This window comes from Numida meleagris, chromosome 18, assembly GCF_002078875.1.
Source record: "Numida meleagris isolate 19003 breed g44 Domestic line chromosome 18, NumMel1.0, whole genome shotgun sequence".
NCBI lineage: Eukaryota > Metazoa > Chordata > Aves > Galliformes > Numididae > Numida > Numida meleagris.
The window spans coordinates 4,887,587-4,912,245 of NC_034426.1; the positions used below are offsets into that span (position 1 = coordinate 4,887,587).

A 24,659-nucleotide genomic window follows, 5' to 3' on the forward strand; every position below is an offset into this window, starting at 1 on the left:
CACAATCAGCTGCATCTCCAGCCCCAAACATTCAAAGCTGTTGGCAGTGCCATCAGATGAACACCTCGCTCTTTTGGATGGCAAATCTTGCAATGACTGATTAGAACAGCGTATCTTTGTTCTGTTCTTTGCTCTGGGGGAATTCAGCGCTCACACTTCTCACTTTCTCCAAAAGAAGGAAAACCCCACAATCTCAACACATCTGTCATTGCTTGTTTGATGAAGCAGCCGACACTACAAGTGAGCATGAGCATCAGAAGCACCAATATCCAAGTATAATTGCTCAAGTATCTGCTCAGGTTTTAAGCAAATTCCTCTTTGCAGTGCCTTTCCAGCAACAGACTGGTACATCTGCATTCACCTGATTTTCTGCAATAATTTCTTGCCTTTTTTTTAATCACCTTTCAAACAGCTGTACAGGTACATGGTGCTGCAGAAGAGCAGCCTGCGGGCTGAGAACAACTTGTGCAGACAGGCTTCCTTTTAACCTGGTGGCAGTGGGACCCTGTCCTCCCATTCATTGTGGCACACAGGATTTTTACCAGTTGAGTCCAAAGAAATGAATAAAACATGGATGTGGAGCATTTCTCTTCCCTCATGCCCAGCCTCATAAAGCAGCTCAAATACGACAGAGGAAGGAAGGATAAGGGTATAAGCTTTGAAATTTGCATCAAGACCAAAAAGAGGAAACTGGAAGACAGGGAAGTCCCAGCACTCTACATCCCGTTCCCCTCCCCCTGCAACAGCTGAGAATGACAAGTCCAGAATTGCTTTTTATTCTTTTCCGCTAAGACTGTTTCCTACCTCATCACTGTCCCTTTCTGGCCAATGCCACCAGCTTGACACTGGGGCCTTCACAGCATCTGCCTCTGCCCCTTGTGTCTTCTCCATCTCACATGGAAGGCTTTTCCAATCAGAAATCAGGTATGCAATAATCTGTATACATGTCATATCAGAGCCATAAAGAGATTTAGACTGGATGTAAGGACGAAGTTGTTTACAGTAAGGGCAGTGAGGTGCTGGCACAGGCTGCCCAGGGAGGTGGTTGTGCCCATCCCTGCAGGCTCCCCAGGGTCAGGCTGGAGGGCTCTGAGCATTGATGGAGCTGTGGGTGTCCCTGTGCACTGCAGGCAGTGGGACCACATGGCCTTTGGGGTCCCCTTCCAACTCAAACCATTCTATGGTTCCTACCACCCTTCCCTCCTCCTGCCAGCAGCAGCAGCAGCCACTCTTAAGGCTGGGAGAAAAGACAGCAGGACACGGCTGCAGAGCTGTAACGTGTATCTTGCCGTGTAACTGTCATGACTGTTAGAAGTCTGAGCAGAGAGCTGGCTACAGATGCTATCCCCCACTGTGCTCAGCCTGCTGTAGATGTACACAGAAGGGATTTGCATGTTTGTTCTTGGAAGTTGCCTTGTTAATGCTGTTGCAATATTGACACACCATTCAGTTCAAAGCTGTTACCAGCAAGTGAAAATTGAAGCTTTTTATTTCATGGATTTTTTTTTTTAGTCTTAGCTTTTGGAACTAGACATTTACCATCAGCATCTATTTTTTACACCATATCTCACATGCTCAACTGTGCTACTATGTTAGCTACAGCTGCGTATCATCTGCTTCCCCAAAGTCCTCAGACTGGAGATTTATTGGTGAAACAGACACTTAAACACACACAAAACTAGAGAATACGAGCAGGTTTTCCTAATGAGGCAGACATTTTGCTGCATGCACTTCTCCATCAGAAGCAAGTCCAACTTTAGCAGACACCAGTAGCATCTTTTGTCTTTGTCTCATTTGGAAGCTGTGTCACACCGAACTGGGAAACAAGTTAATGTATGCAAAGTTTGCTGGAGCGGCAAGCAACAGAAAGTGCTCGATCTAGTTGGAAATGTAGAGAGAACAGAAGCTTTGCATTCCAAACAAAGGATTCCCCCAGGAACAAGAGGTATTTGAAGATGTCCAATTCTACATCTGGAATTACACGCTGAGATTTCTCACAGAGAAATGAAAATCAATTAAGTGAACAGAGAAATATTTGGGGAGGAAAAGGAAAATATTTGGCAGGCAAACACTACAAGGTTGAGTAGTTCCGTATAAGTCATGTCCCATGGACAGGACCAAAACCAGAATTAATCTGTTGTGTAGGTAAACCAAGCTGATGGACAATTTTTCTTCTCATCCCAAACATCTCCCAGACACCTAGCATCCCTTCTACACAAAAAGAACCATCTTGGTAAGTCAGTGTGTAGAATTACCGAGGGGAGGAAGGTTTAGAAGTATAAAGTGTTTTTACAAAAGTGCATTAAAAAGTAAACAATGCTCCTTTGGGTGAGTGGTTACCATTGTACCCAAAGACACGAGCCATTTCACACCGACAGTTTTAGAGCTCTCAGCTTATGCAACCTGCTGGGAAGCCAAATGGCACCGCTACCTATAGAACCACATCTCTACACCGATGACTGTCAGGAGACAGAGCTGCACCAATGCTCTCATCTGGGTGCATTTTGTGGCAGCCAAACAGACACCATCAGGTTCCACCAGTCTGGTAAGGAAACGAGGCTCTTCAAATGTAGATCACATCTGAGTCATGCTGCTGAACCTACATGCAAAGCAAATGGGAAAAATTAGTTCCGCTCTGAACTCCTACTGAAACAAAACCTACTTTGCTTTGGTCCGATTTTTCCTTTTCATCTGACCGGAGACTTTTACAAGATGCCCTGTGATGACTTCATCTTCCCTCTTCAAACAGATCTATTTGCCTTACCCCTGCTAGGGGTCAGGTTAGTCTTAAAACATTTGTTTGTTATTTGCAATAGAAAGAACAGCTTCCTCAGTTGTTGCTACACTGAACTGTTCTTCTTTTAAGCCCACAATCCTGAAGCTTCAGATCTCAAAAGTTATATATTAGAACCTCTAACTGATCCTGAAAACCCCCAGTTTTGTCCATTAAAAAACATCAGGGTTTCTTTATTCCCAATACTTTGCACAATTACCATTGCTGAGAGAAAGCTGACTTCCTTCCAGTTGCACGGGACTGCACATTTCTACAGTTCTTCCTGAACACATATTGTATTTATTCTTCAATCCAGTCAAGAAGAAAAGCAGGTTGACTTTATTTTGTAAGACTCAATTCATTATTTCTATAGGATTCTTGTTCTAAGTTCTCTCAGAGCACATCCTCATTTCCAAGCCTGGCTGATATAAATAAAATTACCAAATTCTACTGCATACGGGCATCACTTTCATTTACAAAAACTTAAAATTCTGCATTCCAGCTTAGATCATAAGGGAGAAAAAATAGGTGGCCTCAAGTTATAGAATGGTGCTTCAATGAAGGACCTCCAAACTTGTGGAACGGCCACGCTTTGTGACCTGTTGTTTGAGAGGCTGGGAGAGTTGGACAAAACAGTCTCATCTATGGAACTGTTTGTGGGTGGACTTGATGATCTTGAAGGTCTTTTCCAACCTGAGCAATTCTATGATTCTATAAAGCCAACCACTCTTTACTACTCTGAACTGTAAACCTCTGATCAGTATTTGGGAATTTACTTATCTGCTTACCTTTACAATCTGCTTTCTGGTTCCTGTGCCCACACTGTTGGCAATCAAGGAATTGGTTTGAAAAGATGACTTTTGCCCTGGCACCGTGTGTTGGATTTTGTTGGTACAAGGCCAGCTGCTTGTAGGATTTAACGAATAAGCGGGGAAAGGTCTATGAAGATTTATATCTGATGAATCACTGGTTTCAAAGGTTTTCATCCAGGATGGGATCTTTAAAAGAAAAGAACACATGGAAATTTAATGCCCTCCCTACATCAACATTTATTAAGCCAAAAAGAACATAAAATGCATTGCCAGAGAATACAGGTCGATTTTTCCAAACCTCCCTTCTCTCTGAAACAATTTACTCAGGATCACTTTTATTATATATGGAAGAACATAGAAAAGCAATGACAGCCCTTATCATTGCCCTGGTTCAGGATAAGCGTTTACAACAAGAAACTTCTGACCAAAATCGGAGTTTAGTTCCTCGCTGCCTGAAGAAAAAAGAAAGCCAAGACTTTTACAACAGATTAATAGCAACCACAAAGCACATGAATGAGAACGTGATGCAAACCATGAGAGACCACACAATGCTTAAAGAAGTGGCAGGAATTTAGGTTACATACATTTCCTAAGGAGCGATCCAAGGATCCCAGTACTTCATTCCAGTGAGAGTAAAGCCCAGACTGTTTTTCTTCTAGTTTCAAAGCATGAATTTCAGACTTCAGTTCTTTCAGTCGATCTTCAAATTTTTTGCTCTTTTCTAAGTAATCTAGCCTGTGGTCCACACATCAGAGACAAAAAGCTTACTAGCACAGCAAAACTCAAGAGTGAACTAAGGAGGAGAGGAGATCTTTGCATAATTTTGCCTTTTTTTTTCTATATAGACCAAATTAAGTCTGTTACATGTCAGCCTCACTTCTCTGCTCCTCTGAGAAGGAAGTTCACTTCCACCCCTCAGTATTCACTTCTAAACAAGAATTTCCCCTCCAGACCAAGAGGAAAAGGCTGTGAATCAAACCAATACCACGCTCTAACACTAGAGGGAAACTTCTGTCCTCTAATTTGCCATTACTCAAGCAAACTACTTCGTGCCTGACATAATAGTCTTTAAGACAAAAGGGTTCTGGACCTGTCACGTCTTGTTGCCACCATAAAACTCTTCCTGTGTCTAAAACAGCAAGTCTTACAGAGACATAACCTGCACCAGTTTGGTAAAAGGCCTCCAGTCATATGTACAACATGACTACCCTGAGGTGTTAAGGTGTGACCTGTTGATTCCCCAAGAATTTTTCCTTTCTGTACTTTCCACAATTAATATATTCTTATTTATTTGCACCATAAGCATATTGATACCTCTCTCGCTCTATCTCGAAGGACAGTCTCTTGAGGTCAATGTCCTTCAAATCCAGCTTGATGGACCCTTTGTCAAAGTTGGCATCTCTGGTGTCAGTTGGCAAGTAGTGTGGGTACTTGACCATGTGCTGAAAGAGCCAAAACGAGCACTGTTGGTAAGGTCTGACTGTTGGACTTTGGATTTCTCACCAGCTTCTTCAAGACTGCCATGCTGAGCCATTTCACCACTGTACCATGGATTACGAGGAACGAATGTTCCTGAAGCCCTTTCCATCTACCTGAGTGGCCCCAAATGAACTGCAAAGTCCACAAGCCACTGATCCAAGTACAGAGAAGTATCCAGACTGCAGTGATCCTTATTTCTAGCTAAGAATGGGAATCCATTCTCAGCAAGATTGAAGCAGAAGAGGAACTGGGGGCACACAGCCTTAGCATCACCTTCTTGCTTTGCCTGAAGACACTCACACGCAATTCACATGTCAGGACAACACAGCTGGTTCAGTACAACCACCTTCACAACACATTACCCGACTGAGATGGCACAGAGTCAGCATCAGGCATGAATGCAGGCAAGACCATCTCTGCTCCCCAGTTACTAACAACACCTGGTTGTTTATCATTGGTTTTGTTTTTGTTTGGTTAAGTTTTTGTTGGTGTTGGTTTTGTTTTTTAATATTTGTCTCACCTTTAACTTCCAGACTCAGTGCTCTGAACAAATACAACTTCAATCACAGCTACACTGTGTTCAGTCAGCAGCGGGTCCTATAGGTGTTTGTCCCACAGTTAGATGTAACATGACACAACCTACCCCAACGAGGCTACAAACATGCAATCAACATCTGATTATCTCTCAAGATGAAGTGGTGCCCAGAACAGAAACTTACAGGATAATTGAGCCTGGTTATGTCAAAGAGTTTTTGCTTTGCTTTCCGTTCAGCCTCTCTGGCTTCATGCAGATCTTGTTTCAGATGTTCCGCTTCCTTGGCTCTGCAAAACAAGTATTCTGACATGAATTGCTGGTGATTTTCAGTATAGAGACAGAGCACAACAAGTTTTGAAGGACAATCCTGCATGAACTGGCTGAATCTGTGTCCTTCCTGCTCCTAGTTTCATGGGTTCGGCTACGATCTGTTGATGCAGATTCATCAGGATGTCAGATCCTCCCTGAGATGAGGAAAGGTGCAACATATCTGCTCTTTATTTTGGCATGCTTGTGGGTAGTATCCTAAAGCAAGTAGGAGCTCCTTAATAGCAAAGTTAGACAACCTCTTCAGGCAACACTGTGCTTTGGAACATGCAAACTCTTACAGCATGGGTTACAGTCCACATGAGTTTAACTGGTTTATACTTTTCAAATATCTGAAAGGGATATGAGAGAACATAACTTAGCACTAATGAATGAAAAGTCTTATAACTCACAGTGTACACAGGTTGTTACATTTCAGTAGCTAGTGCTGTTTTGATAATGCTAAGCAGAAGAAGCTTCTGCATTTTGAATCTTTATTATTAAACATCTCTAAAGCCCTGCAACAGATCCTCTGCACTCTTTCTGCCTTGCATCCCGACCACAGGTGGAACAAAAGACATGAAGGCATTTTCCCTTTGAAGTGTTGCTTTGGGGAAAGTCTCTCCCTACTGAGCTCTCACCCCCACACTCCTGATTTGACTAAAATAGCACTCTCTCCATCCAGGCAATCCTGAAGGGGCCACACAATCCCAACTGAAGCAAATCTAACCTCCGGTCAGACTCCTTCACCAGCTTCACTGCTATCAATTCTGCCTCCCGCATCTTTTGCTCCATCAGGCGTTTCTCCTCCTTGGTTTTCAGAGCTGTTATCTCCAGCCTCTGTCGCTCTTGCTCTGCTTCTGCAGCATTCTGGGCCAGCAGTTTTGCCTCTTCTTCTGCAATCTGAGCTTTCTCAGCCAGCAGTTCTGCTGCTTCCTGGGATCGAAGCTAAGAGGAAACAATTTGTTGTAGTTACCATGCCTAGCATCTTCAATTTCATCCCTGAAGTCAGTCAGGAAGAAGATGCCTTTCATCAACGGGTCAAGGGATAAAAATGTTAATCCTCAAAATAAAAACAATTGAAGGGTTTGGTATTACTCCACTGCTCTAGAACTGCTAAACTTCCTTCCTGCCTCTCACCTCTACACATCAAGGAGACTTGTTCAGAGACGGACAGAGACATCAATCAAAAACTGACAGAAGTTGATCCCTCCAGCTGTCAGTGCCAAATGCAACATGCACCAAGCCCTCTTCTCCCAGTTTCAGCTCACAAGGTTACTTCCTTTGCTCTCCTTTCCTGAAAAAAGTGCTCTGAACACAGGGAGGGAATGCCTCACAGCAAATGGTAGTTAGGGAAGATCAGTCTTTCCCAGGTATTCCAGCATGCCTCCTGTATCACTGGTCAGAAACTCTCAAGCCTTGTATAAGCCACAACTTCTAGAAAAGAAAAGAGCTCCCAAACCAAGAAAGCCCTTCAAGCACGGGAATATTCAGCTGGCGTGCTACTCACCAGGGCCTCATTGGCCTGCCTGGCTTCGTCTTCCAGCTGGAAAAGCCTCCTTTCCAGCTCTTCTTTGGCTCGCTCAGCTTCTTCTCGGAGCTGCTTCTCTCTGGCCAGCCTTTGATTCTCCATCTGGAAAGAGAAATACCACATTGTGGGTCTGCAGCAGAATCGCATCTGGGCCTGAGGCAGCATAAGAAACAAATCTAATGGAGGACGGACTGGTGAGCTGACATTCAGCAGAGATGCAGTGCTGAAGCTACTTACACTAACTGGTAACACCAGTTATTTCAGACTGCTGGGAAGACGCTTGGATCGATCTGCTGCGTACCCCAAATCTTTGTGATCACCTATTTGGTTTCACAAACATCACTTACATCTTCAGATGCCGCATACACACACAGAGCCATTCCCACATTCAATTCTTCTGTACTTTCTCACCTCCCACACACATATTGTTGCAATGCATGGACAGCAAGGGCATCAGCTGGAATAATAATCAGCATTTTCAGTAACAGAGGAACACAAAATCTACCTTTTTTCTAGCTTTTTCTTCCCTGGCTTGTGCTTTCATTTGCTGGATCTCTACTGAATCCACTTTTCTTCTCCTCATAAATAGGTCATGGTTTCCAATGCACAACTGCAGAATCTGGATCGGAAAAGGAAAGAAAATGGGACTGTGACATAGCTGCACCCCATCCAGGGGGGAAAAAGAGCCCCACAGCAGCCTCACAGGACAGAAGCTGACATTTCTCACTCCAGCACAAGTGCTGGCAGTTGCTTCCCTTCCAAGGAAAGTGACATCCAGGGCAGGCGTATACCCAGGAACAGAATAGTTTAGAGAAGTTCATAACGGCATGAGGGGTTCTCTTTCTGTCCCTCATCTCTGCCTGGTTTCAGTTTCCTGAAAAAAGAACAGGCAATGGGTCAAGGCCAAGAGATAGCTGTGTGGGAACCGTCACCTGCGATGGCCCCTCCACGAGCTCACTGAGAAGTGATCCAGCCCCTCTGGCTGTGTTAGGAAGCAGCTAGGGATGACAGAATGAACCAGCTGAGTAGGACCCTTTCCTTGTTGCTTCTCTCGGAAAAAGAGAGGCAGAAGTCAATTAAGTACCCAACAAGAATCAGACAGGTTGATGCTGCAGTGGCTTTGCACCTTTTGTAGAATCATAAAGGTTGGAAAAGACCTCTAAGATCACCGAGTCCAACCATCAACCCCACCATGCCCACTAACCACGTTCCTCAGAGCCACATGTACTACACTCTCCCCTTCCTGTACCTGCATTTCCCTTCGCAATTTGGGCTTTCCTTCATATCTCACTTTTCACCCGGCATCTCCTCTGCTAACACAGAGAGAGGACAACATACGCACCCTGACTTCCCAGACAGAAGAATCCTATGGAAAACATGTGCTGAAACTCAACACTCCCCAGCCTCTGCACAGATTTACAAACTCAGTGTTGCCAGCCCAGTTATAGGGGAGGAAAACAGGACACTTACCAATTTGTTTACCTTGAGCTGAGAGGAAAAGAACTTGAAGACTTCTGCTTTTTTGTCAAGAGGTTTAATGGTTAACTGTTCAGATAGCAGGGAAAAAATATGAGAGGGAGCAGTGAAAAGGAGGAAAAACAAAGCCAAAGCTATTAATACCAATGCAAACTTTTGCCCATCTCCACTTCTCCCCAGGGAAGCAGCAATTTATGCCACAAACGCAGGGAGAGTGATTCAAAGCGCTTTGCTCACAAGAATCAGAACCAGGGCTGCTCTCTTTAGACAGGTTCCTCATCTGTAGCAGGCCATTTGGGATGATAAAGCCTCCCACAGAGCCGCATCTGATGCCAGTTTGGATGATACTTTTCATAACAGTACCACCTGTGCATTGCAAACTGGACTGAGAACACCGGAACACCCGCTGGTTATCAAGAAAAACAGAATGCATTACTAAGAATCTGACTTCTGGGTATGAAAGTAAAGGAGATGTCAAACCCCGGTCTGAATCGCAACCATGTCAGCTGCAAACAAAATACATCACAAAGGCCTGAAGGATTTGTTCTTCCAACCATGAGATAACAGTACTAGATCTCCTGCTTTCTCACATTTTCAGTCCTATCTCCCAAGCTGTTTCCAGAAGAGATAAAAGGTTTTTCATGCCGCCAGGTCAGTACGCACTGTTTTATTTCATATGCTGTGCTGGGTTTGGCTGCATAACAAAAAACAGCCCCATTCTTTAAGATCCTTCTCTCTGTGACTCATGAGTTAGCACTCTATCCCTGTAATTCATTTGCAGTGCAGTGTATAATTTCAAGCCCTCTGAGTCACCAAGATCTTAACGTACTGCAGCTCGTCCCAGCCTGCAGGTAACAACTGATGGAGTAAGTTGCCTTGCAAGAAGCAGGGCTGTGAATGGGGTAACAAATAAAGTGCAGCTTTAATAGAGGGCTGCCCAATTCCCCGACAACAGGGAGTTATTCACAGACAAGAGGGGAAGTTTAATGCCAAGGAAACAAAATTCTTCACAGGTAAAACTCTCCTGTAGGCTGCCCTGCCTGTTGTTTGCACGTGTCAGCCTGCACAGCAGATCTCATCCTGGTTTTTGGGTTGGTTTTTTTTTTTTTTTTTTTCAAAAGGTCCAAAGAAAGAAAGGAATAGGCCATGATGTCCTTTGGCTGGCAAACTCTAGGTATGCCGGTGCTGATGTGATTTTTGGGTTTTGTTTTTCTGATTACAGCCTTCCGTGCAGCCACATGGTTTGAAATAACTCCAAATTTCACCCACTCCCCACTGTGCTTTCTACAAGTAGAAGATGGGCTCTGAAATCTCAGTGAAATTGTAATGGAAGGGCTGTGCTGAAGGCTGAAACCACGCACTGATAAACTGGAAAAATTCAGGCAGAGAAACGTGTCTATCTCCCTGCATGCCTCCGCTTGCAGTGTGCTTCAGACCTCATTTACAGGGATAACTTCAGCATGCAAAAATGGCATTAAGTCTTTATGGATCATCTAATTCCTGCTGAGATAACTGAAGCCAGCCACAGTGACGTTCCTAATATCTATCTTTTATGGAGACCAACACTTGTTTTGCAAAGGACAAGCAGCAGGGAAGGAACCAGAAAAGTGGGCTCCACGAGTCTGGGGAGCTGAGAGCAGCCCTTGGCTCTTAGGGGAAGCGAGATTACGCAGCACATCAGAAGGGCAAGTCTGTTAGTTTTCCTAACAAAGCTCCCTAGGATTTTCCCCCTCCCCCAAATTATTTAAACAGAGTCCGCTTTCAGCCTGTTCCAAGAATCCCAGTCCACACCCTTGCCCATATTAAAAGAATAATATATCAGATCCAGCTTACCTCCTTCTCACTATAGGAAATGTTTCTGATAGCGCTCCACTCAAACGACTTATTTGGAGAGAACCTGTTATTAATGCTGTAGATATGAATACCTTTGGCATCAACTCCGAGCAGGAGATCTGTATGGTTTTTATTTTGCTACAAAACAAAGAGATATCAGTAAGTGCTCTTTATGGTGACGTTAACAACCACAGACAAGAGCCACACTTTTCTAATACACCAATATTTATTTGTATTTTTAGGAAAAAACTGTTTCTACAATACAGATGATGAACGTTGCCACTTTTAGCCAACAAACCCAGTTGAATAAAGCAGCTCAAACTTTTAGTTTATTTCTCCTTCTTCCAATTACATGCCCAGAGCTATTTAAGAACTTAGTGAGATCACAGAACAGTAACCCTTGCTGTTGTATCCACCTATTCTATTAGCAGGCAAGCAAGCCAAATCAGGACGATCACTACACAGCATCCCTACAACAAAGCAGAACTCAGGAGTCCCAGCTCCAGGCTCCCTGAAGGATTTTAAGACAGCACTACCATCACCTACAGCAATTGCAAACTGCTCAAATACAGCACTTACAGCAATGGGAAAATAATTGACACCATACATTTCCAAGTCTTGGGCAATTTTCAGGTAGTTCATCTCAGCTTCATCCCTAGAGAATAAGGTGATGATTACACTTGTGTCCAATCTTTCTGCCCTGACAGCACATTTCCCATTTCAAAAAGAACAGCCATTCCAGTCCTTTGTGCCTTCTTTAATTTTACTGTCTTACTCCCAGCAGAAAAGGGCGAACAAAAACACCATCTCTACAGAAGACAAAGCCGTATCTATTTTAATTTGAGTCACATATAGTGTAATCATTACTAAAATTCAAGTCCAGTCATGTCCTTGTGGGATAGTTTTGCCACTCCAACATTATCACTTCTTGGAGTCCGACTACCTCTGTTTTCCTTATATTCCCTTCAGGAAGCAAAGTTGGTTGAGAAATTCTAAAGAGTGCTTTGGGCAGAGTCCAAAGAAACTATGTCTCTCCACTCACTGTTGTTCTCCCTCCAAACTGAGGCATCAAGTCTTGAGGAAAATATTCAGGAAAGATAGTGCTAGGAAGCATCTAGAACAGCCAACAAAAAACTGAACTGAAATAATAGGACAGGCTGCCTCTGGGTGCCAGCAGCTCCTACCTCGTATTTAATTGAATTTCCAGGTATGCTGAATGTGTTAGAAGTAGCTGAACATCCACATGGAGTAGCACCAAAACTCAGTCCTGGAACTGCAGCACGATGCCTGTGTTGCTGTGGTATGTTGCTAAGTACGCCGACATCTTTTTGAACCCTGATTTTTATTATTATTTCTTTTGCAAGGTATAAAATACCTTTTAGGTTTTAGACTTTTAGGTTGCGAAGCCCTGCGAAAGCTCTCAACTTCTCTGTGCTCTTCAGAGCTAGTCCAGTTTACAAGCACATGGTGCCCTACACAAGATGATACTTTCACCCTGGGGGAATGGATTTTTCCCCTTAGTAAGAAACAAACCTCCTAGCAGCATAGCCTGGAGCCCAGTATCTCTTTGCTCACTTACAACAACCAAATTTCACTGAAGACAGCAAATAAGTAGTTACCGAAAGATACAGGATTTCCAAAAAATGAAATTATTTCATACCTGGCAATACCCCTATGCTCAGCATACCAAGCAGTAATCTTTTCTTCCCACATCTCTGCTGTCAGCTGATATTGCCTGAGGACCTACAGAGGGAGGAAGGAGGCTGTTTTCCTTTGAAGACACAAATCCGTGTGCTGCCTCTCCCAAGCACTGTGAATGCAGCAATGCAGTTCACAGCTCATCTCGCCACATTCGAGCAAACAATCAGTTCCTAATGCCCCAGTTAGACCCAAAGCTTCCCATCAAAGGGGAGGTGCAGATTCTGGTTCTATACACACTTACCCTCTTGGGTAAAAGTTCATCGTGGGCTAGAAAGCCTGGCTCGTGAAAGTTTGGGTCGTAGTCACCATACTGTCCCAAGGAAAAAGGAAAAAAGACGCTTCAGCTTGTTAGATGCAGAATGCTGACGAACTTGCTGGCTGCAGTTCGATGGAACAGAGTTTGTTTTGGTTGTCCCATACAGTGTGAGGACAAGAAAACAGGCTCCCTTCATCTTGGAGGCACAAAGGTAACTGTGTTCTGAAAGGTGCTAAAGAATATTGTCCTACCATTGCTCACGATAGCAGCACCTCTGAATCCATGGACATTTTTATAACAGGATATAACTCCAGCTGGGAGAAAATTACATGAAAATGCTAGGTCTGAAGAAATCCCCCAAAACTGTGAAAGCATAGCACAAAACAGCAAACTAATTTCTTCTCCATATCCTAGTAATGGTAACCTAATGGCATCTAATGCTTTTTTTTTTTTTTCCAGCTGCACTTGTGCCTCCCAGCATGACCCAATTTAACAGCAAAGTTTAACACTTGAGCATTTCACATATCACTCTATATATGTGTCTGGTTAAAATATGAGCACTGCTAAGCACAAACCTTGGCTTGAACAGCGTAAGAAGCCAGTAAAACTGTTGCCTCCGGAGAACAATAGATTTCCTCATCCAGTATCTGTTTCTTAACCTAAATTAAGAAAAAAATAGGAGCAAGTTAAAGAAGCAGCTCAAAGTCAGGGCTTATGTCAGGCTGAAATGAAGTTAGACATGCCCAGGCTGTAACTTGGCACCAGCCACCACCATTACGAGATAACAGCAACAGTAAAGTGACATTCAGAAACACAGGAAACCTTAGCATTACACTACATATATATACGGATGTATATATATATGTATTAAAAAAAAAACATTTGGAAGTTGAAGTGTCTTAATTCCAAGTTCATAGCAATGCCAGTGGGCTATTTCCCACATTTATGCAGGGAGGCCCTTCCATCTCAGGATATCCCATGATTCTATGAACTGTTCTATTTTCAATCACGCCGCTCAATTTACAGTGAGAGGAAAAAGCCTTTTCCATAAACTGGTGGAGGTTTTTTTAGATCTCATCTCATTAAGCTCTTCGCTTTAGTTTCTTCATACAGGTGGAATTAAGGACCTTTCTGTGCTCCCTTTTATTACCAACTCATTACCCAGAATGAAGCGGTAACGATTTTACCTTCAGCGTTGAGCAAGGACATGGAAGCTACTCAGTTATTAAAAACCATCCCACTAAAAGTGCTATGCCAAGCAGGGATTTGACTTGCCATCTAAAATAGCATTAAAGGGCTACATAACCACAGCCACAAAAAGCAGCTTTGCTGGAAAACATATAAAAAGTTAGCTTTGCAACATGAAAAATATCCAAGTTTTAGGTCAGAAGGGATCTCTGGAGGTCACCAGGCCCTGGCAGGTCCAACCAGATGGGACTGCTAAGTACTGTGTCCACCTGCATTTTGAATGGCACCAGATGCATTATACTGAAAAGCATTAATAGGATCTTTTCAAGCTTTCCAGAAGGGCGGAATAAAGGACACTTCTGAAAGGGAAAACTGTCTCACAGCGCATTAGATTTATTCAATTGGTCTAAGCACAACAAAAACACGAGGCTACAAAACAAAAGCACAGTGTAAGTGGCAGAGAGTCTGTTAGCTTTCTTTCCGTGTCGGTAATCTATGGTGCTAGCATGATCAGAGGTAATAGTTCATACAGCATTGCTTGATACCGAATGCATTGGGTAATTCCAGCTGGAAACCCAAAGGAGGAAGAAGACATTAATCTTCCCAAATCCTCCTCTCACATATAATGTCCTTGGCCCATTAACAAGCACAAGATAAGGAAACTTTGCATAATGAACAGTCTTATACATTTCCAAAAAAGAAAAATTACTTGAGATAGTACTGAGTTGCCTTTGCACACATTTAGGAACCGGAGGTACCATGAACTGAAGTGAACCATCAAGAAAGATTTTCTTTAAATTCAGTCTCTGGTAAGCACAATATATGAACCTGAGTTATAGTAGAGGGAACATTCTTTCTAAGCTGTTAAAATGGAAAGAATGAAAAGACTTCTCTTCCAAATTGGAAAGCTCCAGCATTCATATTCCACGGTGCAAATAATACATTTCAGAACTGAGAGCGACTTGAGGCAAATCCCTTGCAACCGTCTGGAGGTCTTCTGGTTTACTTTCAGGTCATTTTGTTGTTGTTTTTAATCAATTCTATAAATATAACTTCCTTGTAAAAGGGGCACGTTATCTAATTGTTAAACAAACAAAATTGAGCTTTAGAGATTTACATTTATTCACAGATTTGACAAGAAGACGTTATGCTATATTAATATGCAAAGTCTGAGACAGGAGGGCTGCAATCTGTAGGCATCCAGATGTCTGTACATGTTCTCCTGTTAGCATCCAGGTGTGATCTGAAGTTCTTACAGTCAGGAAACTTTGCAAGTTCCAATTTGTTCCTGTCTTGTTTTTCCACTTTGGAATGAGAAGAATTTGCTAATTGTGTATCTGCTAGTCAAGGCAGGTTCAAGGAGAGAAGAGAAAAGTGAAAAGAAATCAGGATTAAAAGACTAGGGAAAGTGTTCTGCCCCTCTCATTCCTTTCCAAACTTGGCTTAAGAAACAAATTCCCAAATGGTTAAGGGTTCTAGATGAAGTTTTAATTAGTATGTTAACCCCTGGAATAACAGCATTTCCCCATTGCTTCACTAGCACATCCTCCTCAGGGAACCAGTGTACGTACATTGTTTATTTACAGATGCAGTCTGATTTTATTCCATAATCCAACCTACTTGCACGGACACATACTGCTGACAGCTACCAGAACAAAGCAATGCAGAAGAAGACTGTAACGCCCAGAAAATTCAGAACATTCAGATGAGAAGCTGGAAGGCACAGATGTTGGGGCAAAAAGCAAGTGACCATTCAGAATTCATTGCTTGTATTACAGCTACAGGTTATTGTGGCATCTGAGGAGCCACAGCATGGCTTCCCCGATCTAGGCTGATGCACCTTTATTTTATCTGCTCTTTTATCTACTTTTTATGGAGGTCATAGAACACTGAATTTCTAGGACAAAATAAATGCAAGTGACAAACAAGAAAGCTGCCTCTGCAAAGCTGTGAGCATCAGTGTATGCGTGGGGTTACTGTTATTATTTCTGATGGCTTCTGTTTCCTGGCAGTTTTTAAATTTGCCAAAACCACCATGGTGTTCATAGAGGACAGGTTAGGGAGTTCTTGTTTCCTAGTGATCGTGCCTCATGTCTTACACAACAAGACCTCTCAGTAACCATTTGGACTGTTTTTAGGAGCTTGGGAGCTTTAGTTTCAGTGATAGATTGGAATAATGAGTCTTGTTCCATCTGCAATTGATATGGGTAAAAAAACTTAATGTCCCAACAGCTTATCACCATTCCTTTCCTCTTCTTCGCCTTCACAACTGCCACCATAATTGCTTGCGTAGGCACTCCATAGGCTCATACACTTAATAGCAGGTCTCTTCTAAACCTCGTTTTGAAAGAACTAGGTTAGGGAACAGTTACTTAAGATCCAAGCAGATCTAAGAGGACGATGACAAGCTTTCAAGACTCTCTTCAACGTTAGCTGCAGCCAGAGCAGACCAGTTGATGCAGTCCTCTAGACAACGCTTAAACCCAATAAAAAGGAGGGTTTCACTTTATACTAAATCACCACTGATCAGTTAGGGCAGATACCTCATCACAGAATGGCTTGAGTTGGAAGGGATCTTAAAGTCCATCCAGTCCCAACCCCAGTCATGGGCTGGTTTCCCCCCAGCAGACCAGGATGCCCAGGGCCCCATCCAACTTGGCCTTGTGCACCTCCAGGGATGGGGCACCCACAGCAAGCTGGGAAAACCTTGAAGAAATTCAGTCCCAGACTGACAACTGGAGTGGGTACTCTGTAAGCGTAGGAAGTCTGGAAAAAACCTGCTTTGTGGTCACTAATTTATATAACTGATCTGCTTTTCTTTATCCCATCCCAAACCTATCAGGGTACAGAATAAACATCTCCAAAAATGTTTGGTTTTGCAGCCTTCTCTCCTTCTCCCATTAGCTTCAAATACAAAGCCCTTCAGGCAGTGCCAGCCTAGAATGGACTTTTTCCTATTTTGAACAAAGACTACTAGAAGTTAAACAAGATGTGGAATTGGCACCAAAACTGCTGGGTGTAAAAAGTCATTTTACATGAAACCGCAGGTCCCAGCAATTTAACTCCCATTCCTAGCACAAAGAGTAAGAGAAGCCATCATGAGAACAAAACCTTTGCAGAAGTCAAACATCCAGCTTACCAGAATGTAAAACCATAGTATTCAGGAGAGATGTTTGTATTTTATAAAAATGAGATATTTACAAAGATATGACTGAAACCAGCAGAGTCATTCTGAGACTAAGAGCAGCCAACAAAATCAAAGATAATACAAAGGGACTGGGATGAATGTAGAAGGATTTCATGGTTAAAAAAAACTGTTCCTGACCTGAAGAAAGAACAAATGCTGGGTAATTTCCTGTAACAGCTCCTCTTCTACCTTCTCTGGGTAGAATTTAGCCAAAAAATGAAAGCTAATGGGGTCTTCTTTGGGGATTTCTTGATCTAAAACCTGTTCAAAGATAAAATCAAAATCAGCAGCAAAAAATAGTACAGAAATGTCTCAGAATAACATTCCAGAGGGAAATCAGGAACCAGGTAATAATCTGGTTAATACAGCCTGTCCATAGTTTAGAAGGGCAGGCAATGATGTAATGTAGTAATAGTAAGGGCACGTGGTGGTGATTGGTGGGTGACACTTTAGAGCAAACTATACAAGCAGACTGCTTGACACAATGAAATTCAGTCCTAAAACCATATGTCATCTGGAATTACGGGTTGTCATTTAACCCATTCCTTTAGATCTTCAGTTTAAAAAAAAAGACAAAGAAGACCTTTAAGAGTAGAAGAGGGCCAGGTTACTATTTTTGTTTTCTATACCTTTTTGTCCATCTTTAACCAGGTGCACATTCCCTTCACTGTGTACTGCAAGCCAAAGAACCAAGTCTCCCTTAAGCCAAGCGCTCGGCACACCAGATCAAACAAGTCCTTCCCCTTCCACTTCATCTGGAAGAGAAAAAGAAAATTAAGCAAAATAGATTTATCTTGAATGAACTTGCTGTATTTTAGGCAAGCAAACCAGGTTATCACTTGCTTTTCTCCCAAGAACTGTTATCACACCTTTAGCTTTCCAATGAAGCACGCCTAAAATTGCCTACAGCAAAGGCACAATAGCTGTAATGCTCTACTTCCTTTCCTCCAAATGCTCAAAGCTGTAGTTGTTTAATCACAGCATCAAGCATTTTATGAGCAGAGGGAATGAGGGTTGTACTACTGATCTCCTAGGACATGGCAAAGTTTTATTAATATTTGTAAAAATCTTATTCAACATTTTATACAAATTAGAGAGTCTGGAGAGTAGGCCAGGGGAAATCAAAGGGGCACAGAGCAGAAATGCCAAACAATCAGAGCAAATCTATCTTTCACACACCCCAGCTATTCCAGTGGCAACAAGCCAAGCCTTTATGCTGCTCTCATTTAAATGAGCAGGAGCCTGTCTTCTAGGAGTAGGATTTAACGCATAGTTTAGCCAGGACTGTTTTTTAATCTTGTATAAAAAATAGCAACTTAATGGAGGAGATACAGAATGAGAGTGATTTACTAGCCCAGCTCCACAGAAAACAGAAACTTTGATGAAAGGTCCCAAAATACACAAACACACACATATACGGTATCTCATTTTTCACTGAAGAGTCTGCACATCTGTTTCTCCTATTTGGCCACATATTAAAAGATGATTTTGTCTCATCGCATTGTCAGTCTCTAAACTTAATGGCAAAAAAATAAACTTTTGGACACTATTTGCATGGAAAGCAGGAAATCAACCCAGAAGAAAAGCAGTACTCGGGGAGAAAGTAGAGAGAGTGAAGGAAGGAATATATCAAGCTGGATTTGTTAACAAGGACTCTGAGCTCTGAACCAAGATTTCCAAATTCTTTATTTTCACAACTCTGTCTGCAAGTATTCTAGATCAGTAATTCACAGAAACACACTGCCTGTGATTTATGTGTTCCGTCTGAGTGACCTAATAAATTAAATGCTAAATGCCCCACAAGACATTCAGCTCTCTCATTAGAATTGCCAGACCCAATAGACATCAGTTTTCTAACTGCCCTTCTCTAAATACTTGCACATTTTTTGCTTTTGTTGGATGATTAAGAATTGATCTGATTAATTAATCTGATGCAGCCCAACTCATCCATCAACGGACCATTTGCCACATTTGGATTCTTCCACACTGAAGCACAGTTGTGCTTTCTTCTATCCAATTTACTAGATAGCCATAAGGAATAGAAGTGTCTTAGTTTCAGCTGGGACAAATAATTCCTTCCAGCTGATAATAAGACAAAAAGGCAGTTTTCACATTTGATAACCTTTCTCTTTTACCCATCCCAGACACCAGCTTTCAGTTTGGGGCGTGTTTAGTAGCGGGACTGCTCTTCATGCAACTAGGGCTAGCACTACCAGATCAAGATGGCATCTTTTGCATGGATTTGCAGCTGGATTCAGAAGTTTAAGTGGAGTGAGAAACGTCTCCTCTCCCACCATCCTGTCTTTTAAGTGATTCCCTTCCTTTAGTAGCAACTATTGTCCAAAAACAACTCCACTGTGGCTTTTCAGAGAATTTTCAATTATTGACCCTGATTCTAACAAGGGCAATCTCCAACTTTCTAGTGTTCTTCTGGGAACTCTTACCTCACAGCTGAACTCCATCTCAGCATCCACCGTTATAATCTTGACTTTAAAAGTCTTTGGTTGTTTCTTCTTCAGGCCTCGGATAGACATATTTTTCAGTTTATGAGGACAGCCACACCTGAAATCAAACACTGCTACATTAAGGCCTAGAAATCCCAGTAACATTTTCATGGCTAGACTGTAAAGGAAGGTGAGAAAAATCTTTCTCAGCAAAGGTCTTTGCTGTATGTACTACTGTGCCTTTACACGAAACACATCAGTGGAAGCTCAGCTTGTAAAGAGAGCTACCCCACACAGCAAAACCTGACTGTATCAAACTCAACTCAATACTTTTCCATCAGTTATGACTCCCTGAGCAATCAACCTATTGAATTCCATCACATTATGAGATCTTAAATCCCTGAAATTATACAAATACCAGGAATAAATATATGCAGTGAAATTAAGCTGAATTTACCCATTTCTCTCGGGCATACAAATGCACAATGATGAAAGCTATTTAGAACAATTTTTTTTTTTCCTGTGATTTTTCTTCTGAAGTGAAATTAATTCAATTTTGAAGCAGCCTACACAATACTCCTTCATAAATTTTATATTCTAAATGCAATTGACTGCATACCATAAAAAAAAAAGAAAGACATATGCGATTTCCATTGCCACAAGGGGTTTGTGGATACCAGGCAAGCCAAATGCTGAAAGCTGGGGTTAAATGATAGCATGAATGAGCACAGTGCAATCCTCAGATGGCCATTTTTGAGCAACAAGAAGTCAGCTTGTAAAATTTTCACCCTTCTTTTTTAAAAAAAGCTTTATAAAATTAACAGCTCGGACTTGCACAACCCAGTTAGTGCCTGTGAACTATATATGTCAGGAAGAGAGTGAGGCATTATTGGTTTCCTACAGCGTAAGGCTATTCTAGCATGGCAGACTTCCAATCTCCTCTTAAGCAATTCCAAAATAAAGGTCTAGTTTAAACTGAAAAGTTGCATTAGTGCCCTCCAGTATTTTAGAAGATACCTTGTCCCTTTCTTTTCTTTTGCTGAGCTATAAATTGGCTTGCAAACACATTGAGCGTTTTCCACTTACTTTGCATGTGCCCCTCGTCCAAAAATAGCTAAATAGGAGGTAAACTGGATATGGAAGATTTTCTTTTTGACTTGCAGGGAAGCTGAGACAGAACAGGTAACTCAGGTGCCAAAACACGTGGATGTCTGCCAGCGTTGAGAGCAAGAACTTGAGACAACTCAGAGTGGAGAAGGAAAGCTCAGGAGGAAATTCATCTTGCTGACACCACCGAGACCAATTTGGGAGCCCTCTCCCTCCAGGTGGGGCTGGTACAGCTTCTGCTGAAGACTTGTGTCCAGTCTGGGGCAACACACTTCAAGAACGATAATGGGATAACTAGGCAGACATCCCAAGGTAGAGATTGAAGGGCAAGAAAATAATCTAGTAAAAATAAAAGTACTGCTTAGTACAGAGAAGGGACAGCTGTCATGAGATAGGATCATGTCTGTTCTGTGTGACCACAGTGGTTAGGACGAGGAATAACAGGCTTAATTAATTGCTGCAAGGTGCCTGCCAGCAGTGCTAGAAAAGGATCGTTCACATCGAAAGGCATCAGAGCGAGACACTGCACTTCAGGGATCGCCATACAGGGGAGGGCTGGACTGGCTGATCCTGGAGGTCTTTTCCAGCCTTGGTGACTCTATGATCCTATGAGGGATATCCAGAAAAATGCTGAATTCCTTCACCCTCGGGGTAAGCCCTTGTCCTGGGGGAATATTTTTTTGGAGGAGAGCAAAACAAATCTCAACTCTGAGTGCATTTCCTCTGTAATTCAGGCAACATCTTAGTGCGCACTGCTGAGCAGAGCTCAGCTCCTCCTGCTTAGCATACAAAGGTGCTTTCAATTAAAGGGAAAGGAATGTTTAAAAACCACAAAATCACCATAGGAGCATGGTGTAATGTGACCACAGTAATACTGACAGGGAGAGCATCATATGGAAGCATCCAAACCATCAGTAATTACTCCAGCGAGTTTTTGATCTCTAATCTGCAAGCTGCAGCAGAGCTAATAGCAAAATTATGTTTTAACCTGTTACATTCCAAAGCTCGCTCCTGTCCGGCTTTCTTCAAAATCAGAGAATTACTGCAAATATTTTTACCATTGGAGATAGCAGTTAAAGCAGTAGAACTGCAAAGCAGTATGGAATATTGGACACGGACCCTTCTTCTATTTGCTCAAGAAGAAACACCAACGGCTGGAGACAAAACGAGAAGAAAGTTCATAATTCATTTCTCACACGTAACGTGAAACGGCCAATTCAGTGAAATAGGAACTCGGAGTTCGGGCCAGTACAGAACATTCTCAAAGAGCCCCATATGGAAAATGCTGAACAGATAGAATTGAACTGTTTCAGAAGAATGCACTAATTTTCTGAAAATATGACAAAAAAAACCAGAACCCTGCACTTCGAGGTTCTTTCTTTCTTATATAACCTGGTTGAAATGACAATATAACTTGTTCAATGTTTCCAATAGCTTTTTTTTTTTCTTTCTTTCTTTCCTTTCCAGAGTTTTTATTCCATGGAAAAGTACATTCTGACTCAGTGAAAAGACATTTTTGAATATCGAATTTTCCCAAGATATGTAAACTGCATTTTAATTGATGGTCCTGGTAAAGAAATAGAAAAGATTTTCACACTAAATTGTGTAAATGAACATCAGATACTGCCAACATAAGCAAAAGCACTTAACAGTCAGGATTTTAGAAGCACTTGCATAAGAGAAATCTTGCCAAAGAGGGCAATCTGGGTTTGCGATCTTTTGCTTGAGTGCAAATATCTCTAGATATTTGTTAATAATCACAGCTTTTAAGTGCGAATCATGTGTGATTTCTTTCAAGACTCAATTTCCATCACTGAGCTGCAGTGGTTTGTTTCGGCAGCTGCCAGAGGCACCTAACCCCGAGATCCAGAAGCAGCAAAAGGGGATTGAGCAGAGCATGGCATAGCTTCCCAAACACAGCATTAACCCAGCAGAGGGCAGGGCGGAAAATTTCCTGTCCAGGCAGAATCTGGCAACAGATAGCTCAGAAACTGTGAAGTCCACAGCTTCTCCTGCACCTTGTGGAAGCTACCTATGATAAAAAACTTTGCTTGATGAGAGGAACAGGAACACAGTGATGACGCATATGATTTGCAGGAACGAAACGGTCCAGGTGCTGCCTTTCTTCACGTCCACGGTGACATCCAGCAACTCTAATTGGATTATAGTCTTCCCTCTTCTACACAGTAAGAAACTAGTGCCTGTGCAAAGCGTGGGGGAAGGAAACTGGGAACAGTGAGCAATAGCCAGAATAACTGGCACGGTGACTCTTGCAGTGACTGATGCTTATCTGTATCACAGCACTCACGGGCTGCGGGGTTACACCACTGCACTACACAGCTTATCAAAATGGGAAATAACCCATGCATCAGCTAGTACTGCCCGTATTCACTGGAAGTACAAACAAAGCAAATGAAACCAGTACTCCCCAAAAGCTCAATAAACCCCCAAATTCTGTGCATTACTGAAGCAGACACTAAGAAATACCTCAATGAACAAGCTGCAATTAACCTTGCCACGAGTGAGAGTACTATTCCCTTTCAGTTCTGAATTTCCAAGGTAAATGGAGGGTTTGCAGGGCTCTCTATGGGGTATTTCCCTTCACATGGCACTTGCTCTCAGTGACTCCCTGAAGTATATACTCACATTGTAGTAAGTAAAACTCCAGTGAAAACAGATGCTTTTTTGACATACACACAAAAAGTCAGCATCACTTTTTAAGGGGAGACCTCGTTACCTGAGTACAGGCTAAGAATTAAAGGAAACTGTGGGATTCCAGTGTTACACCCCCAAAAGCAGTCTGTCCTGCGTTCAGCACACGAACAGGGCAGCAGCTGTACCCTTTGCTAGCAAAACCCATACACAGAAACAAAAACCCTTGTGAGTGCAATGCAGTATAAGGAAGCAAGGCTCAGGAAGCATTTTAAGAGAAATCAACATAAGATGCTTGATGCCCCAAGTGCAAAAGTACATTAACACAGATAAAGTCTCCTGTCATTGCTGAAGCATTTACCGCACCTCTTGGTTACACATTCCCCTGCTCATTAGGGTTCTCTCAGTTCTTAAGTTCAGAAATGAATGCAAGCAAACTGAACACACACCATGAAGGAAAAGGGAAAGTGTTGTGGGTTTTTTACAGCTGTTTACTCACTTCTGAGTGCGTTCCTTGCACTGCCTCTGGAACAGCTTCAGTAAAGAATTCACTACTTTAAAATGGGGCAGCGATATAAGTATTGTTCTTACCACACAATCAGAAAGAAGTTATCTCAAAGCAGCAGTTGGAATCAGATCCACTTCGCAGATCATTTTCCGAGCGAAGAGAAGAAAAAAATATTTAACCCAGAATCCCTTATTTTTCAGACATCAATATCCAGCTCTCACTCACTCTGCCACCAAAAATAAAATCCAGGAACAACTCTTATAGCTGATCTCCTTCCCTTTGTTTCCCATGGAGTGCAGCATGTTAGCGCCCTCTGAAAAATCAAAGAATCGCTTTCCCAGGTGATACGAAGGGCTCTTAACCATTTCCTGCCCGTGCCAGCAAGACTCCTCCCTGCTCCGCTGTAATTCAAGCAACAAAGCACAACAACAGGAGCAGCCCAGGAGCCTTAACTGTAAGAACTACAATGAACTTCCAAATGACTCCTTGGACAGCGTTGGATCAAATGATTTCAGAGCCTGCAGCCACACAAAGCAGCCGTCTTCACTGCCCTCTGTCCAGGGTGACAGAGGATGGCTCAACAAATCCTGAGGAATGGGCAGCAGCCCAAATGCAGGTGATAAAGAGATAAAAGAATGTGGAAAAAAAAAAAAAAAGCCTGTGTGTAGGCACAGGAGCTGCCAGGAGCACGTTGCCTCAAATTAAGGGCACAGCCAAAGCTTTTTCCATTGTTATATTTGTAAGATGGGGGTTTATTAACCACTGATTTTACAGATTTAAGCTGAATTTCTAACAGAACAGCACGACCAGTAACAATCATCCAGGTCTCATTTCAGGTGGTTCACTTATTCCAGACTGACAAGGAAAATCC

At 42.4% G+C, this 24,659-nt stretch overlaps 1 protein-coding gene across 3 annotated transcripts; it reads right to left on the reverse strand.

Moving 5' to 3' along the window:
- Positions 1,472 to 24,392, reverse strand: LOC110407836 (merlin-like). Of its 3 annotated transcripts, XM_021415981.1 has the most exons (19): positions 23,872 to 24,392; positions 20,608 to 20,967; positions 19,522 to 19,639; positions 17,707 to 17,832; positions 17,216 to 17,338; positions 13,278 to 13,361; positions 12,688 to 12,756; positions 12,406 to 12,488; positions 11,325 to 11,400; positions 10,746 to 10,883; positions 8,907 to 8,981; positions 7,942 to 8,055; positions 7,416 to 7,538; positions 6,636 to 6,853; positions 5,784 to 5,886; positions 4,900 to 5,027; positions 4,170 to 4,320; positions 3,562 to 3,771; positions 1,472 to 2,599 (listed from the first exon to the last, which is right to left on the reverse strand). In XM_021415981.1, the coding sequence occupies exons 3-19, from the start codon at positions 19,609 to 19,611 to the stop codon at positions 2,564 to 2,566; spliced, it is 1,947 nt and encodes a 648-aa protein (XP_021271656.1). In that variant the 5' UTR covers positions 19,612 to 19,639; positions 20,608 to 20,967; positions 23,872 to 24,392; the 3' UTR covers positions 1,472 to 2,563. The 3 variants fall into 3 exon arrangements, with proteins under 3 accessions (XP_021271656.1, XP_021271655.1, XP_021271657.1); XM_021415980.1 differs by lacking the exon at positions 20,608 to 20,967 and having other exon boundaries at positions 23,872 to 24,391; XM_021415982.1 differs by lacking the exons at positions 20,608 to 20,967; positions 23,872 to 24,392 and adding an exon at positions 23,780 to 23,802.